This window comes from Agelaius phoeniceus, chromosome 10 (assembly GCF_051311805.1).
Source record: "Agelaius phoeniceus isolate bAgePho1 chromosome 10, bAgePho1.hap1, whole genome shotgun sequence".
Taxonomy (NCBI): domain Eukaryota; kingdom Metazoa; phylum Chordata; class Aves; order Passeriformes; family Icteridae; genus Agelaius; species Agelaius phoeniceus.
Window position 1 is genome coordinate 16,828,064 of NC_135274.1, and position 19,011 is coordinate 16,847,074.

At 43.6% G+C, this 19,011-nt stretch overlaps 1 protein-coding gene across 2 annotated transcripts in view; it reads right to left on the reverse strand.

The window, feature by feature from the left end:
* Window positions 1-19,011, reverse strand: part of LPP (LIM domain containing preferred translocation partner in lipoma) — a 333,171-nt gene that overhangs the window by 18,118 nt on the left and 296,042 nt on the right. For both annotated transcript variants that reach the window (XM_077184001.1, XM_054639115.2), the window contains one exon: window positions 1,539-1,717. In XM_077184001.1, coding sequence (XP_077040116.1) covers window positions 1,539-1,717 — 179 coding nt within the window. The remainder of the gene's footprint in view (window positions 1-1,538; window positions 1,718-19,011) is intronic.

A 19,011-nucleotide genomic window follows, 5' to 3' on the forward strand; every position in this document is an offset into this window, starting at 1 on the left:
TACTGTGAGTAATTCATTATGAGACAAATATTATCTCCTAGGATCCTGAGATCATTCCTGCAGATTTTAGGGGATGTAGATCTGTTACTGTGGGGCCTGAGCTCAGGTAGTAGCTGAGTAACAGTGTGAGCATTAGCTACAGTTTTGTTATCAAGAGGATGTAGATGTAGAACACTCAACCTCCAGATCAGGAGGACATGCCATCCCTAATCAATTAAAGCTGGGTTGGCCGAAGTACTGCAAAATGTGTGGCTGGCCAAAGACATTCTGAGTGTTACACTGGGTCTTGTGCTATTCCCATCACCTTCCCCTCAATCCCTCACTCAACAATTTTTATGTCCTTCCTTGCATTGACAGCCTCCCACTTTCTACTCTCAGAGCCCCGAGGTCTGTGTGCAGTCACTGCCAAAAGGCTTCAATGTGGGACATCAGCTCTCTTTCTCCTGACAGCATGTGAGCCCTTGGCCTGTGGGGCTTTGGGAAGGGGCACTCTCCAAATTGCTGAGGGGGTGTGAGGGAAGTCCTTCAGGTGACTGAGTGGTGCATGAAACTCCTGTTGGGCCTGTGCTCAAGACCACATTTTACCTTACACACAACTGGCAGCACAGAAAGGCAAAGCAATGCAGCAGCTGCCAATTAACCCAGCCTAGCTGAGCTACAGGGAACATCCTCCTGTTGGATTCTAACATGCCAGTTAATTGTGGCTGCTTCCCTTTCTGTCAAGTCAGTCAGCTTCTTTGAGCTTTCAGACCCACACACTGATGTCATGAGGCTCTAATTAAGTCTACCCGCTTAGAAATTAAGAGGTAAATGGTTGAGATATAAACTCACCTTTGTCAGTATTGATTTCATCTTTTAATTGAGGGGTGTAATGTATCTGTCTTTTCCATACAGGGCAAACATTTGTGCTCTGATTATATCTACCTGTCTTTCCCTGGATTAGTGATGATGGGGGTGGTAGTATGTCAGTGACAGAAATTACTTGCAGCTATACCTTTCAACTTACTTTAAATAGCAGTTTCACTATAAATTATTACCAGGGCTGTATTTTTAGTAGCTTTAAAAAGCTAATTAGCAACTAGAAACAAAAGGAGCTGTGAGCAGCCTGTGGCCACTGAGATCCCTCTAGCAGGTAAGCAAACACCTGCAGAGTGCAGGAGGACAGGACCTCTCTTAATTGCTCAGTGGAAGAGGCAGGGAGGTGGTGATGTGAAAGTGCAGGTAGAGGCAGTGAAGAGAAACATGCCCATGCACAGTGAAAAGGCAAGAGGAAGGCAGAGCACTTAAAAGAGAGGGACACAGAGGTTATCCCTCAATTCAGCTCTAAGCAAAACAGAGATCAAGCAGAATCATCCCCTAACCAATTAACCTTGTATGCCATGGCTGCTTGGAGCAATGCTCTCCCTACTATTTAAGAGCCTTGGGAGGAAGTGGCATAGGGTTCAGAAATTCCTGAAAGCTCAGTCTGAAAAAGGAGAGTTTTTAGCAGCAAAAGACAAATACAACAAGTGAAGCAGTGACAGCAGCTTAGGCCTTACTTATGGAAATCCTCAATGCAGTGGATGTTGCCACCAGCATCCACAGTGAAGGGGATCCCATCCAGGCTGCGATGGCACATCACACAGGTGAAGCAGTGGGGATGGTAGGCCTTCCCAGTGGCTCGCAGGATCCTTTCCATGATGGGCTTTGCACAGACACTGCACTGCTCCAGTGTATTCTGCAAAGAAAACATACACAACACATGTGAGCACCATCTCAGCAGGACATTACAAAGGTCAGCTGGGCTGATGGCTGCTGCTGGTCTGCTTGGAAGCTTTAGGTACCTTCTTTTCATTTCTCCTAGATAAAGTGCAGTACAGTCAACAGTTATCAAAGAGTATGATAACATGCACAGGGAGCACAGGGCCTGGGTCAAGCCTTTAGAACAGTGTGAGAACACAAACCAGAGCCTTCTCTCAGCAGCTCTGACAAGTGATCAGAGATGGCTCATCAGGTGGGTTATCTGAGACACAGCAGCTTCTGTAGCCAGGAGCACATGAAGGAGTTGTGCAGCCAACACTCCTGGGCTTTTGCCTCTGCACTGCCCAGTCAGAGTGAGCTTATGCAGCAGAGTTCATTAGAGACAAGTTCCAGAGAGGGCAGTGCTAAACTGAAGTGCAAACTCCTGGGGCTACACAGAGACCTCCTAATTAATTTGCCAATGCAGATCCCATAAAAATATCTTTATCTGCCTTGTACAAAGATCTTGATCTTCCTCTCTCGCCACAGAGAATACTGCTAAGTCTGGGCAGAGAACAAAGCAGTGGTTGCAAGGAAAGCATCCACAAGGACAGGAGCTCAGGATGACTTAAATGCTTCATTTATCTCTGGCCCACAATGTTTGAGATAATGACTGTGAAATGCCAGCTCTGAGGCCATGATCCTAGCTGCACAGGTTTTACATACTAGCCTGCTCCTAAAGTGCTGGAGCCAAAAAAATTCCCACTTTTCAAGTGGGGTCTATTGAATGATTCATCTCATTTCAACCCTCACTTACCCTTGCAGTTAATTATAGAAACACCACGATAATTTTGTTTCAGATGGTTGTCTGTGAGCCACACCAGCCCTTCTGACACCAACTGGGTAACTCACCATTTCAAAACAAGCACTTTAAAAGACACATGCCATGAATGGATGGTGCAAACCACATAGATGCAAACAATAAATCTGATTCGGGTAATTTCACTGGACTTTAGAAAAGCAAACTTCACCTACTATTCTTGCTTGATGGACCTGAAGTTATCAAATAATGTTATCAATCAGTGTTTGCATCTTGGGTGAGGTAGAAAAATCTATCATTACACTACTGATTATTATTTAGATAGACAGAAATAAGGGGGCGGGAAAATAAAGGAAAAAATCCAACAGGACAGAAATATAGAAAGCTGCTGAAAGGTAGATATTGTTGACAAACACAGGAAGGCTAAAGTTCTGCTTCCTCATGCAACAAAATTCCCAGAGAAAGTCGTGTTTTGACTGACAGCATTGTTATTGCTTCTTTGAGCCAGTATTCTCAGGGGCAAGATCCACTCCTTACATGTGCAACTGAAATGTATTGTGAGGAGATGAATCACCCAGGAACTCAGAAGGTTCTACACTCTCATATTTGCTCTCAGACATTATCTCTGGGCTGCACGTCACGGGTAAGGTACAAACATAGAAATACACGGGTTCCTATCAGAGGATCTGAAGGATTGTTTTTGGAAAGGTCGATATGAAAAATCCTGAATTTCAACCCGTATGAGAACTGCCTCATGCATTTGTAAGGAGAGCACAGCCAGACTAGCATCAAATACAGGCTGGATTTTGCTTTATACCTTGTAATAATGGGCAGGAAAGAATGACTGCTGGCCTTTCTGTCTGGTTGCTGTCACCATCATCATCATTATAACAGTGGCTGGTATGCCAGAAAAAGCAAGGTCAATAATTTTCTCCATGGAGAAATAACCTGGCAGATTTACCATTTTGCTTTGCATAAGCAGATCACATCATCTCAGTCCACATCCATGTGGTTCTCTATGTTTTTCTGCCAAGGAGGGAAGGCAGGATACCTGCAGATACTGATGGAAGATTGTGCCATTCGTGAAGCATTTGCCATGAAATTTTCTGAACACAAGCAGGTATGGAGCATTTGCCTCACCAAGTCACTGCTTGCCTCATTTCCAACAGTTGCCAACAACAGAGGCCAAAGTATGAGAACAGGATAAGCAAAGCAGAAATTCCTTGGGATTTGCTTCCAGTCTCCACTGATTACTGGTTTAGGCACTTCCTGAGTCAGAGCCTGGCTTCCCCATACTTTGCCTCAAGTGGATGCTTCTCCCATAAACCTTCCCGATTTTTGAATTCTGATAAATACTGATCCCCCACAACGTGACCAAGAATTCTGTGGCTTACTTCCATGCTGGGGACTGATGTGTTCAGCAGTTCCCCTGGTCTGCTACTGCAGCCCACCCAGGACAGTGACCAGAGCAGGCACCTGCAGCAGCAATCCAAGCTGCAGAGGGGTCCAGCACCCAGCAGCATGGCCTGGAACTGCTCACACCACGGGCCAGATGTAACTCCTGCTCACACATTTCGGGCACACAGAGTTTAAGCCCATAAGGGATCAGTACAACCATCCTGTCTGACACCCCATGTTAACACTGATTTTGGTGGAAACTTTACAGTGACCAGGACAGCAGGCAATCACCCTGCTGGATCATACCTTCTGAAAACACACATCTTCTTCTCCCAAATCTCAGCTCGGTCACAGTTTGACATTCTCACAGCTACGTAAGACAAGCATTATGAATTAACCAACTCCTGATTAAGCCTTCTATACGACCTGAAAATCAGACCTGAGAAATTTATTCTTTTCATCCTTCCAAGTCTGTACCAGTAAGGAAAAACAAAGTCATTAGTTTCAGACTCCAGCTCACTCCTGTCTGGGAGTGTATTTGCTTAAGCCTCCCTCCTTGCTAGAACCCTGGCTGGCTCAGACCCTTCCCTTCAAGGTGTTACCAGATGATGCCAAAGGGAAAGCTTCCTTGATTCACACCCATTTGACATCAGGTTGCTGTAAGGCAGGATTTGGCCTGTGAAGCTACCAGGTTTTCTTTGATTCTCTAATCAGGTTATCCCACATGCCTAAGTGCTGCCCCAGCAGCTAACAACCTGCACAAAGGTATTTATGCACATTATGGGAACAGCATCCCTGTAGGATTATAAGTTTGGCTTCTTGATTTTGCTCTCTTTCACTGTCTAACTCTCCTAGCTCCTCCTGGAGCTTTCAGACCTCCAAAAAGCGAAATAAGATGAAGAAAAAATGCCTAACAGGTCTATTTTCCTTCTTTTCTCTCCGGCTGCTGTTGCAAGTCTGCTCTGTAATCAACAGGTAGAGCTGAATGCATCTGATGAGCTACACTGAGAGCTAAGGCAAGGCACAAAGAAGAAAGATGAGAAACAGCTAGGGAACATCAATCCTAGGGGTTGTGGTCACATTCATGTCATAAGAATATAGCCCACAAATCTAGTGTGGGCTGAGGGTAAAGTTTGCCATTCTTTTCCCATATTTTTGGCCAAGAGGCAGGGAGTGCCCTTGTGTCTCCCAAATCCAACCAATTTTTTGGGGGTTTGAAAAGCATAGGGAAGGAGCCATCCATTTCCAAAGGGAAGGCTGGCACAATGTTTAAGGCTGAGTCTGGGTCCATGTCCCTTGAGGGCAGAACATCCATGGCAAAGAAAAAGAATCTCACATGAGAAGAATAATGCACCCTAAATACCAAAAAGAAAAATAACCTCAAGCAAAGATACACTAAAACACAAAGAAAGGACTATAATGACCAGGACATCATAATCATCTTGCAAGTTAAAATTAAGAGACTTAAACATGTATAACACAATCAGTGTCAAAGTGGGAACAAGCTGCTTGGGAGCAAGCACCTAGCAAGTGGTGTTTGGAGTTGACCTCCCTAGAGCAATACTGGTCTCTTCAGAAACCACAGAAAGCCAAAGGGGGTTGCTCTGCAGATTTTAGGTTTAAACATGGGACACAAAGTAAAAATTCTGACTGCTAGGAAAGACTTCTGGGTTGCAAGAGCCACAGAAGGCTGGAGCTGGGGAGTGTTTGAGTCTCCTCCTGAAAACTTCACATCCCAGATGGAAAGGTGGCAGAGACTTTAGGGACCAGAGGTGCAGTGACAGCCCATGGGCTGCAGCTCATCCCACTGCCCTAATGCTGCAGAGTACAACCCATCCTAACCAAACCTGGGGGACAGCAGTAACTCACAACATCATGCCAGCACAAGGACTCTCCCACAATGACCCAGCAATGAGTGCAGAAGAAAAGCCACACAGATTAGTCATTGCTTCTTCTGCATTGGCAATTCATCCCAAGCTCTAATGAACATAAATAATGTCTCCTGCACTCTGAACAGCAGACCGAGGAGAGCTCATGCACAGGGACATGAGCATGGTATTGCTTATTTTGCTGGGAGAGGGGAGGGAAGTTGCTGGAATAAATTACATTGGCAACTCATGCACAGGGACACAAACTCACTTTCTGTAAGCACTGCAGAAGAAACACATTTTTCGAAGTGACTGAGCAGAGGAGATGGTTTTGAGCTGCACGAATGAAATGTGACTGTTGTGCTAAAAACAGGCACATGGTCAAATGCTATAGTTGAACTGTAACTTAGTAAAGTGTGGTAAGTGACTTGCTTTAAATCTTGTGACTCCGTCCTTCATTTCCTCAGACAGCAAGGAGAGCAGAGCAGCAGACATTTTCCCCTTTGTGGGATATTTTTTGAGGCTTGAAAATGTTTCCATACTTAAGTGAAGACAGAACACTTTAATCTCAAGAAGCCTGGTGAATTTATAAACCTCAAATTAGATCAGGTCAATTGAAAAACTGCACTTCAAAATAATTGCAAATGGTTTCATTTAGGGTTTGGGTCTGAAAATATGTAGTTGTATTATAAATTAAATATAAAGCAGACAGTGGTGGAGGGGTTAAGCGTCAAGATGTAATTTCAACACTTTCAAACACTTTTTTGGCACTATTTCTAGAAAAGGAAAACCAAGGCTCCCCAGCTGCTATCTCCACAGATGGGTTAAATCTTGGCAAACATAACATTTAAGTCACTAATAGCCAGCATGAAATTCCTTCCTGCATGTCTGAGGAGACAACTTGGGCATGAGTTAATCCTTCTCACTTCACCTGACCAGCTGGACACATTATTAGCAGAGGGTGACAATCCCCTTCTTGCTGCTCTGAGGGTACTTTCAGCAGGGTACAGCACTGCAGAAGCACCTTGGCTAGTGACCTTCAGACCATGCTGCCATAGCTGCATCAGTGTGCTGGGGCAAAAGATGTGACTGACCCTGACAGCCTAATTCAGACACAATGGTGAGCAGTCAGGCTGTTCTTTAGATGGTACAGCTTGATTTGCTGGGAGATGGAAAGGAAGATAATGGGAATAAATTACACGGGCAACCCTGCAACATTACCAGCATGCTGGGAATGGGGCTGAGCTGTGCTTACAGCTGCCCCTTGCACAGTGCAGACTCAGGCCCTGAGGTTACTGTATTCAGTGCCTTTCAAATCACTCTTCCATTCATCTCAGTTTTTAGTGGCTTTCCCAGCACAGTAGCAATACCGCGGCTGGCATGCTTCTCCTCTGCTGGAATTTGCTTTTCTTGTCAGGAAAACTGAATTCAGCTTTGTAGTTTTGGACTCAGAGCAGCTGGAGGTGAATCTGGCAGAAAGTCCTCTCAGCATACAGGATGGAGGAGTCCCTTCCCCTTGCCCTATAACTATTAGAGAAAGGCTAGACGTATTTCATGGCTTGTGCTAGTAGCACAGATAACAAAGGCATGCAACTGAGTCCACAAATGTGCAACAGCAGAAAGGCCATGATGAAAATGGAACAGTGCTTGAGAAATGCTTCTCAAATGATAAGCAGATGTCAAAATATGCTCTACAGTGAGAGGAGGAAGAAGCTCTATTCTTCTTATCAAGTGAAGGCTGAGGGACGGCTTTGCTGGTGTCTGAGCACACCAGAGGCTGCAGAGGAAACCTAGAGAAGGCTGCTGGGCCTGGCAGGCACACAAGCTGGCCATACTACCTGCAGAAGGAATTATATTCTTAATGCTGAATGTAATTAATGTTTGGAGCAGCAGAGGCAGGGACTGGGTGACTACTCTGATGCTCAGTGCCAGTTTAGATAAGGCCTGCAGCCCTCTCTAGCACCATCCAGCTGAGAGTGATGAAGGAATGTCAGAGTTAAAAATCTGCTCTGCATTATGCTCCATGTCTGACCACAGCCTCATTGACTCCTTCCAGCTAAAAATCCACAAGAAGCCCCGTGCTGGAAATTACTTAACTAATTTCTGGCACTCAAAGCTACTCATCTTCTGTACATTCCTTGCTCTGACAACAGAGATCTTTGTCCCTTTAAAACGGCAGAGCCTATGAATGTAAGAAATGAGGGAATTGTCCTCTGAACTGGTAGGCTGGAAGATAAAATGCCTGGACTTCTGGCTTTTAAACCAAGTAGCTGCCATAGGCAAAGCATTTCCACACTCTGTGCGTGGCAGGCACATTTACAGGCATCCCCAGCCTGTAAATAAAATGGCTGTAGAAGTTACGTATCCCAGTGAGAAACTGGATATTGTTAGATTTGATAAATACTTGTGAAGTACTCTGTGTGCCTAAATGGTTACTTAATGGAAACAAGATATTATTAACAGAAAACATTAAATTCCTTTTATCTGTAATGACTTGCACACATCTCAAAAATCAACTTTGGGTGGTGCACCACCAGAGAACAGCACCTGAGCTGTTATTCAGAATACTCCAATGTGGCTACAGCCATTTGCAAAAGTAAAGTAGTTTAATACCGGGGAAATGCTTCTAACTTACAGTTGACTTTAAAATAGCACGGAGAATAAAAAAGGCTATGCATTTGAAATTTTTTTAGCAACAATAATTACAGCTGCATGGAATACTACAATAAGCCAAACAATTGAAAGCATCCTTAGCAATTGCTATGTAAAAGAACATTGTTAAATATCTTAGTAATCAGCTCCAGTCCCTTCAGTAATTTTCTTGTGAAGCTGCATTTCCAAACCTCCCTGCATCTTGTCTATTGCCACCAGGAAAGAATTGAAGCAGCACAATGTGCATTTTGGTGAGCAGAGCTCACTCTTGCTGTTAGCACTGCCACCACACACCAGGTATGAACCACGTGAAATCGGTCACTCCACACCGGGACTGCAACTGGCCCAGAAAACATCCAACCAGGAGGCTGGGACAGGCTTTTGGAGCACTGGAGAGAAAAACATCTGTAAAGCACAGCAGCACCAGCAGAGCACAGGAGACGTGGCTGCCTTGGCAGGGAGGAATGATCTGATAAGACAGTTTCCATCTCTGATTCCTTCAATCCAAGGAGATCCTAAGTGTACGACCAGACCTTCACTCCGAGACATTGCATAATACAATGCCTGGCGCAAGATGCTGATTTTCGAAGATTTCTAACTTGAAGGAAATCCCTCAAAATCCCTCTCAGAATGTCAGAGGTAAACAGTTTGTTCAAGGCTGCTGCAGCTGAGGCAAACTGGCACAGAGCTACCACGGAAATCCCTGGGCTGTGTCACACAACAGCAGCTATGCCTCAGCAGATAAGCATTGCTTCACACACTGGGGTCCCCACCTAGGGAGCAACCAGCCCATGGCTTTGCCCAACGCAGAGAGATGTATTTGAGGATTTGTTACGACTTTTTTTCCACCAAAGTGAACCTTGGTAGCTTTAAAAACTATGATACTCTACTAGCTTTGCTCCTGAGGGACAGGGGGAATACACAGCAGGTTTTGATAGCCTGTGCTTTTATCTGTTTTTAATACCCACACATCAGGTGAGAGCACTTACGGACCATACATAACTCAGGGCTCGGTGGAACAAAGTGCTGGGGGGGACAAAGCAAAGCCGTTCCTTATTCCCAAGCACTCCCAGCCTTTGTGCTGTTGATGTAGCTCTGCTTGCCTTACGTGTTCTCACCAGCAAGTTCCTCAAAACATGATGTGCCTGACCTTGCATGCTGCCCTGGGAGTTTTGCCTAAATAAAGGTTCTGTCCTGTTGTGATTACTTTCTGCACAGGCAGCAGAATTACATGCAGCTGGGAGATGTGGCAAACATTGAGCAGATACACTCTCCTCCTTGTTTAGATACAATTGTGGACAACACAGAGATTTCAAGCTTAATTAGCAATACCAAGGAAGCTGTTAGAGAGGCATTTCAAACTGCTTGCAGTTTAAGCTGATTAGAACTTTGTGAAAACAAAACAAAATTGTGTAGCAAATTGTTAGGCTAAAATTCAAGTCAAACTGAACCGCATCAAAGGAAACAGAGAAGTGACTATCAGGAAGAAGTGGGCTTTTTTTCTTTTCTTTTGGTGAGGAATTTAATTTCATAGCCTTTAATAAACCCAATGATCCAATCCAAGCTTGCCACTCTGGCAAGAAGCTTAACCAAAATAACATTGGAACTCAGAGCTGACGGACCAAAGAGGCTATAAATCGGTCAAATCCGGGCACAATACAAGAAAAAAAATTGAAGATTCCATTCAATTTTCCTGTTTTAGAATTTTGATGTAACTGACCATTGACATGGAAATGTTATCTTGACCTTAACTGCTAAAGCTGACTTGCAGAGGAAAAAATGACTGAGACTCTGACATCTCAGTGGTTATTTATAGTTCCCCTCACTCTCCTCTTTCTCAGTATTTTTACATTTGAAATGAGTTCTTGCCTGCCATGAGTTTCCTGAAGGACTGTTTTAACAATGCAAGAATTTGTGACATAAAAACCATCAAGAAAATGGTTGATTAAAATGGAAAACAAATTTTAGTTGGAAACTCTCATCAGTAAATTAGCATCCAGCAAAGCTGGGCTTGCTTTGGTTACAGATTGAACACTACAAGCCTTTTAACTACAACCGGTTTAAAGCTGGCTTTTTCTGCTTCCTGTGCTCTCCAAGAGAGATTTCCTGGAGAACCAAAAAAAAAAAAAAAAAAAAAACAAAAAAAAAAAAGAAAAAAAAAGAGAAAGACAGGGCTACTGCTCGAGAGTCTGGGTTGTTCTAGAGTTTGTAAGGAAAAAAAAAAGACAGGATCCTTCCCCTTCACTCCTTGCGAATAAAAACCCTTCATCTCTCTAAGCCACAAGAAAAGGCACACAATCTATTTTCCTCTGCTTATTTCAAGTCACATAGAAGGGCATCTCTAAGTCACTTCTAATGGCTACTAAATAAATTAAATATTCCAACTGGATATCAGTTTAACAGCTCCTGTTCTACCTTAATTGCTCAAACAAAGAGAATGCAAAGCTTCTCCTGAAGATCTCATACAAGTTACAAGAGAAATTAATTTTTTCTAGTGGCAGGGGCAGAGCACTGGAAACTAAGGGTGTTTGTCTTCTGTCCTTGGTTCACTAGTGACTCAGAGAATAATTCCATTCTTTTCCTCCTCTGTTCTTCACATTATCTATAGAGTGGCTTTAGTCAGCTATTAGTAGGTGTGTGATGCTCTGACAGAAGTCACATCTCTATTGTAAACACCAAAGTTGGCACCTGGAGCTACCAAGAAATAAAAACCTCCTCAAACTGAAACAAAATGAAAACCCAAGCAAGAAGGTAATGAGATTTTGCACAGAATTTCATGGAGCTTTCACTGAAACACCTTTTGAGTGCAAGATAATGGTTTTTTTCAGTGTATACGTGCAAGCTGTGAAATACAGGTCATTGCAGCAGTTCACTATAAAAATAGCTGCTTTTAATAGATAACGTAATCCAGTATAAAGCTTGGAAAAAAACTCCCCCAAAACTCTCACAGCACTTGGATGCTGCTGGTACCCAAAGTGACAGTGAGAATATGATTTGCCCAAATCCATGATATGTTTCCTAAAGAGTTGCCAAATACATTTATGTCCTTGATGTGAGGAGAATGTCTTGGAGCCTTTAGGGCAGTGGGAGACTTATCTGTGATTGAAATATGAGGGCTGAAAGCTTTGTGGGTGCTCTGAGGTCTTTCCAAAGGGAGAAGAAGAGGGCGTTTCTTATTTCTTGAAGAAAGCCTCCTGAGTGAAATGTCTATTTTTAAAGACTGAAAGAACACTGGAAACTCACAGACAATCAACATTGGCCACTGTCAGGAATAACAGAACCCAAAGTTCAGTGAGCCAATAGTACAGTGAGAACTGTACTATACTCTCTCCCCTCTACCTCAAGACTAGAAATTTCATCTTTTGGGGGGACAGGATTTCTTCAGAGGTTTGAATTGAATTATTTCCTGGAGCAACACTTCTTCTTCTATCTAGAGTCAGACTCTAATTGGAAATAAATCCAGGCTGCTGACTAAGTCCAGGGTCAAATATGTCACCTACCAGGTACTGAAATTATTTTTAGATGCAATGACATCCCTGTTCTTTTCATTCAGTTGACCTGGATGTTTGACTCGGTTCCTTGTCTGGGAAAGCAAGTTTGAGCCACCTGCTGAGATAAAAGTGACAAAGAAGGAAGGGATACAAAACCAGAAAATTGAGATGGCTATGTAAGAAGAGCCCAGACAAGGCATGGCACAGAAAAGAGAACTTCCCAAAGAGGTCAAGTGAGATGTGAGAAAAGCAAAAGCTGGAGACTGATGTTCCACCCTGGGAACTCATCCATCACCTTCCTTCCTCCACTGGGAGATAATCTCATCCACAAAGACAGAGATAGAGAAGATGATTTACATCAGTCCCTCTGCCCCTCCAGCCCACCTCTGAGGGTGCTTCTGCTGGAACTCAGCTTGCTGTACAGTTGGGAAAGAAAGGAAGGCACATTATTCCTTCTAACCTTACAAAGAGAAACCCATGCAATAGATCAGATCCTTCCTTGAATAAGTGAAAAGTAAACCAGAAGCTTTGTGCTACTCTACTGTTCAAGATACTGCTGTGGAAAGTTGGGCAGAAGAGTCCTTGCAACACAATTGTCTGCTGAGCTGATTCAACCTCTTGACACTGTTCCTTTGCTCTCAATCTAGAAAAATTAGAGCTCCCTGAAATATAAAAATTTTTCTCCTGTTTTGTACAGACAACATGGAGACTTGGATACAGAGATCTTGTATGGCAAACACATTGTCATGCAAATAAGCTCAAGAGTTTCATCAAGAGCAGACAGGCATGTCTGAGTAGGTGGTAATTCTCTGGTGTCTGCAGGGTTAGTCAAGGATGTTCAGAGCAAGAAACATGCACTCTAAAGTAATTTCTTTCCCTTTCATTACCATGAGAAATTTTGGATTAATTTAGAATATGAAGGACACTGGTCTGAGCTGTCAGAAAGGTTCATGTCAGAGCAGAGCAGACCAAAAATCAAGCTGACAGTTGGCATTTCTTTACCAGGTCTTTTACATCACTTGAGGAGGCTGCCCTGGATGTTATTTCAAGTTGAAAAGCACAGCAACTGAACACTGTGCTAGTCAACTGTCAGTCCACAGTATTTACTAACCAGATTACTCCTGTATTTGTGAAACCAGCACCAAAGGCTTTCTGCCAAATATTACATTTAAAAAAAGAAACAACAGTTGAGAAAAGACCCAGCAAAACCCAAAGTGAATGGAGCTGCTGAAAAGAAGAGATTCACTTGGGCACACATCACCAGTACAACCTGCAGTGTCTTGGGACAGTGCTTAAGAATTAACAAGCGAAGCAGAGCGGCAATGGCAGGAGAAACCAACTTGTCCAGCCTCACCATTTTCCTAGTGACACAGTTACATAAGAGATATGCATTTCTATAAACACACTGAATGTATAATAGATGTTATATAACATGTCCATTCTCAAGTCGATAGCATCCTCCCAGTGTATGGGCTCTTAGGCTGAAATCACAGTGGTTATGGAATATAGAGGAAAAAACAACATTATTGCAGCATCATTCTGATCTGTAACTGTTCCATTCCATTATGGGGATTTTCTTTCCATAACAGTGGAAAAGACCATGCTCCAGTGCTTCTCACAGTACTTTAAAAGGTCTGAGATCACCTGCATCAATGGTTGTTTCCCAACGTAACTGCTGAATTGCTCATTTCCATCCTAATACAACTTCCAACTTTCCTTTATGAGGACCAGAAGTTGCCATTTCCCCAGCAAGAACATCTGAACACCCAAAGTAGTCTGACCCTCATGTTTTGCCAAGCAGCTCATGCAAAGTAAAACTGGACCACATCTTTCTATACACAGCTTCTGATTTAATGGACCTGTGAGGAACAAAAGAAGGAAAGGCCACTCTTCATCAGGCTCTAACTATAGACCAGATCCAGGTGAAAATAGACAAGACAGCCTGGTATTAGCAGGTGGCTCATGCATCTGAGTGATCCAGCTAATGCAGGCCATAAGGACAAGTGCTGGTGGTCTCCTAATGGGAGGATGACATTTTATTGCTGCTCTGGTGGTGCAAAGTGGTCACTCCCCACAGGCACTGCCACACCAGCTTCCAAAGATATGAGGGACAAGGACAGAGGGACTAGAGTGGCAGTGAAGAGTGGGGAACAAAGAATTTATCTAGGGCTTTCTGAGTCATTCTCTTTCTCAAAGTTTGCTGCTGGAGCAGCATAGTCCAGCTCTGCCCTACCTGCAGATTTTCCTATGGAAAAGTTACTGTTGGCTTCTTCACAGGCAGCATGAGTCCAGTGAGCATTGTCCTGCCAGCTCTGCAAGGGCAGCTAAGGAGCCTTGCTGGAAATCTGGCCCCAGAGAGAAACAGCAGGGGAAAGCAGCCATTTCAGAAGCACATTATTAAGCCATCAGACCAGTAGCTACAGGATCCCCATGGAAAAGTTGATCCAGGCACTTTGTATAATTACTTGAGCCCTTCCAGTCATTTATTCCCCTTTGTGGTTGGCGGGGAAAGTCAGTATCTTCTCGAGCTGCAAAGTCATAAGGCTTTTTAAGAAGCCAGGTTTGTAGGTGAAGACATTTCCCTTTGCAAAACCTTTGCTGGAGCACACACTGCTCAGCAGCAATCCAGGCTAATGCAGCGAGTTCAAATGAGCATGGCACGCAGGCAAGTCTAAGCTTTCCATTTGCTTTACCTACATATGTTTTAACACTTACATTTTTAGATGAAGAAGCATAAAAATAGCTTAATTGTGCGTATTGCCTACATTACTGCTGGACTCCACCTGTGGGAAGGAACTGGAGTTTAAGTTTTATTAAAGTTTCACATGTTTCCAGGAGGTTCCTAATTATCCTGCGTGCTTTGTACAGTATTTCTGGCTCCAGGACCTTTCTTCAATTTTCTGAAAGAAACCCAACACAAAAATATTTGAGCTGAGACCTGGAATGTGTGACTGAAAATAAGGCATTCACTCCAGGGTTCATCTAACCCCACATATCCCTGTTCTTACCAGTCTTTGGAAAGCACTTTAAGATCTGCTGGTAAGAAAATACTACCTGTATACCAAAGGCTTGTTACTGCCATTTAGTTCTCCTGCTTCCATGCACCTTAAACTCCTCTGTTTGCCTGGCATTCCTGTGACTACAGATGGGTGTAGAGATGATCTTTTCAGGACCTAAAGTAAGAATTAAGTCACTTTGGGTATAGCCCTCCTTTTAATGACTAAACACATAACAGTCACACACTGCAAAGTGTCCTCAGGGATAGGGTGTTCTATATTTTAGGGTGGTTAATTCAAACCACCTTTTCTTAAAGACACTTCAAGCCAGCAGCTTGAGTTGGGGTTTGTTCAGCATCCTGGAAAAAAAAACAAAGCAGCCCATACTCTCTGACAGAGAAGACAAACCACAAGATAGCTGGAAAGAAGGCCAGTTTTTGAAAACAGCAACTTTTACCTCTTCTGACCTAGACAGCTGACCACCCCAAGCACAACCTCCAAGTCCTTTCCTTGTGCTCCCTGAACAAAGGCAGACAAATCTCCAGTGGCCATAAATCATTGTTCTTCAGTGGTATCAGCTGGAGTTACTGACATCTGGACCTGCTGTGGCAGTGCTCTGACAGGAGGAATGTGTTAGCTGGTGCCATGTACAGAACACAAGGATCTTCTCAGAACGCTCTGTGCATGCTTCCCACCGTGCTTGGGCTCTCTGCTCTCTTCTGGGAGCGTGACAAAAAGAAAACCATACAAGGCACCACTCCTTCTACCCCAAATCCACAGTGTGTGAGGTTCTTGGTGCTATACCAGCATTGTTTCTGTGCAGAATCCCTGGCAATGGATCCGCTTAGGATTTTTAGCGATGTACAGGTTTGGCTAAATCAAGACTTCCATCACAGTGCCCAGGCTTAGCCTGAACACATCAAGAGACACAGACTCACCACTCGCTAAGGCTCCCTTAGCTGGCTACAGAAAGCTCTGATCCTTCCTTAGAAGGTGCTTAGCTGGATGAACCTCTACCTGCAGATACAGCTGGTTTGCCAGAAGTTGGTTTTGTTCCTACACAAATAGACAGCCTCACAGCTGGGTGTGTTAAACTATTCTAGTTCAACTGAGTTCGGGATGTTCCTCAGTTCATGCCTCTCCATTCCACTGCTCTGGCATCTTACTAATCCACTGATTTTATCAGCAGTTTTTTCCCCTTTGTTATTAATAGTAGACTACAGGTAAGCATCAAGTACTATCAGATGTAACAGCTCTGCAGTAGCACACTAGAAATCTGTTTCAGCCATGCTCAATCACATGGTTTCTCTTGTAGGGACAGTTGCACTGGTCCCAAAGATGTGGTTGGGGGATGGTTTATCTCAGGGTAACATCACAGAGAGTCTTAAGCAGAAGCCATTAATAAGCTGTGTGATTTAATTATATTTCAAGGTTTCTATAATGTGTGGAAGTTACTCCACACATTTATTATGAAATAAGAACTTCAGTGTACAAAATGTTTTTCAGAAAGACTTAAGAATTGCTTCAAAAGGAGAAAAAACTGCTTTACCTTACTACAGTATAAATTGCTAATTACTCCAACAAGTAGCAATTGCTAATTACTCCCCTGGAAAGCAACAAGCTCACTCTGGCTGTTATTCTATAGAGTATATGAAATAGCTAAACGACATTTTCAAAGCTACTGGTCAGGTCTATGTCTGCAGCAAGTAAAGGGCTCAGAATCGCCATGCAGAGACGACCCTAGGGCTAAAAGCATAGAGAGAGCTTGAAGACTGACTATTTTCCCAAAAGACAAAACTGCTGTGTCAAAGAAAGTGAAGTCTTAATGTTAGAGCTTTCACAAATACAACCAGGAGAAAAAGATGTGAAAGTTCCCTTGGGAAGCAAGTGGTAAGCATCTGCAACAGCTGATACTGAGCAAGGGGAACCTCTGAAACTAATCTGAGGCAGTTTTGTGCATCTGTAAATCCATTTCTTAAGCCTAAACTTTATAAAGCTTTTAAATTATTCAGTGTCTATTGAATGTTACAGTTACTTGCTGTAATTTTAACACAGTTTGAATTAATGTTGATGATATTACATTAAGTACCTGACGTGGAGTACCAGGAGTCCCTAATGATGCCCTCTATCAATAATACACTGCTGTAGAAAAAAGAACATATTCTCCCTTAGCTGTCCTTGCTAGCCTAGGAGATGGGAAGGTGCAGAAGAGAAATCCAGCTAGAAGCTCCCAGCACCCCAAGACCATGGCCATCCAGTCAGCTAAGCCCTCTGAAGTCACTCCTTGTAAGACTCAATGAACAAACAATTAACATCAACCCCTTTCTCAGGAACGTATCACTAAGGCACAGTGTAGCAACTCAAGCAGAGCAAAAATAGACATAAGGCAATGAAGAATTCAGAAGAGAAGCCAGGGCTGTGAGATTTGGACCCAGAACTGTGTTCAAATAGCTCAGGCTCTGCTACTTGAAGTTAATCAGATTTCTTCTTTCCTTCCTCCTCCTTTAGGGTATCCTCAACTGTTTTGGCACATTTGAGGCCAGCAAGACAGCCTCAATTCTGGATTCTGGATCTAGGAACTACGGAAGCACCAAGGGGAAGGAATGCCAGGCAAGAGGAGGAAAAAGGCATTTCCCAGTTGGCTTCCAGAACCCTGACATTAGAGTACAAGAGGTAACTGAAGTGCCGGGAAAACATCTCGGGGAGTGTGGACAGAAAACCCAGTGCTGAACACAGCTCCAGCAGCCTGGCCATGCCACCCCAAATACCTGGTGTCACAGAGGGGCACAGGGTAGCTGCCCATCCATATCCTATATGGGGTAAAAGCAGCATTATATGTGTCATTTCTCACACCAGGACCTCCTCTCTATGAGGCAGACCAAGAATTCCTTTTCTTGACAGACTTCTGAAGGACTCTTTACATTTTCCTCTTCCTTTCCAACAGGTGCTGCCATTTGGCACACACAGCTGACACATCACCCACATATACCCCTGAGCTTTGTAAATCCCATCTAGCAACATGTTAGCTCAGACATGCAAGATGAACTCAATTCAGAATGGAAGGAAAGTGACAACAGTAAACCCCATTTTTAAAACCTTTGGCAAGGATTTCAGAGGGTAGGGTAATCTCTACTGTATGTTTTTATATGGCAGGATATTTTCCAAAATTACTTGTGCTTTAGATCCCATTCACTTCCTAAAAAAAAAATTTTTCCACCAAAACCTGCTGAAAGAGAAATCTACTGCAGAAAGGGGCAGCTGCACCTTGCAGATATGCACAGCTGAAGATCTTTTATGTAAGACTCCCCCTGACTGTGTGGAGAGCTGTTAAGATGTCAGATCATGGTTTGTTGCTCTCAGGGAGGCTGCTGCAGCACTCAGTCAGAACAAGTTTACGTCTTGGAGGAATTAATTTGTCTGAATAATGTCATCCTGGTTAAACAAAATGTTAGGGAAAATATGCAGCGTTCTGGTGCACCTCCCTGAACTGATGCCTATATATGGGGATTAGCCAGCATGAAAGGGATCCTGCTGAGTCAAACTGGATTATAGCAGTATTATTTTATAGAGACAGTAGAAAAGAGGATGGAGGAAGGAGCTAGGGAAATCTTGCAAAAACATCAGCTATTTGACATGTTAAAGCAAACAGCATAGATGTGAAAATGCTGCCTGCTTACACAAGTGCATCAGAGCCAGGTCAGCTGACAGCAGTAACCCAAAAAAAAAGTTTAGTTTTTACCCCTTTTAGCCCTTCAAGCAATGCAGCTCCCAGAAAGCAAGGTGGACTCCTGTGCTTTCTCAGGCATCAGGAGATGTGCTTGTGTTCCCATGGTGGCACCCTCGCAGTGGTGGCAATGTTCCTTATATAGGGAGGATGTCCTGGGGACCTTTGCCAAGCCTTCCCAATTGCCCAAGCAGCACATGAGGGGGCAAATGAGCTTGCAGCCTCAGCTCTCAGAGCCCCTGGGGAGCTGGTGCAGATGGCAGGAAGGGAAAATGTAGGTTTTCAATAAAGTCCCTGAGATGCCTCCATTTATCATCACCAGGCACTCACACAATCATTTATG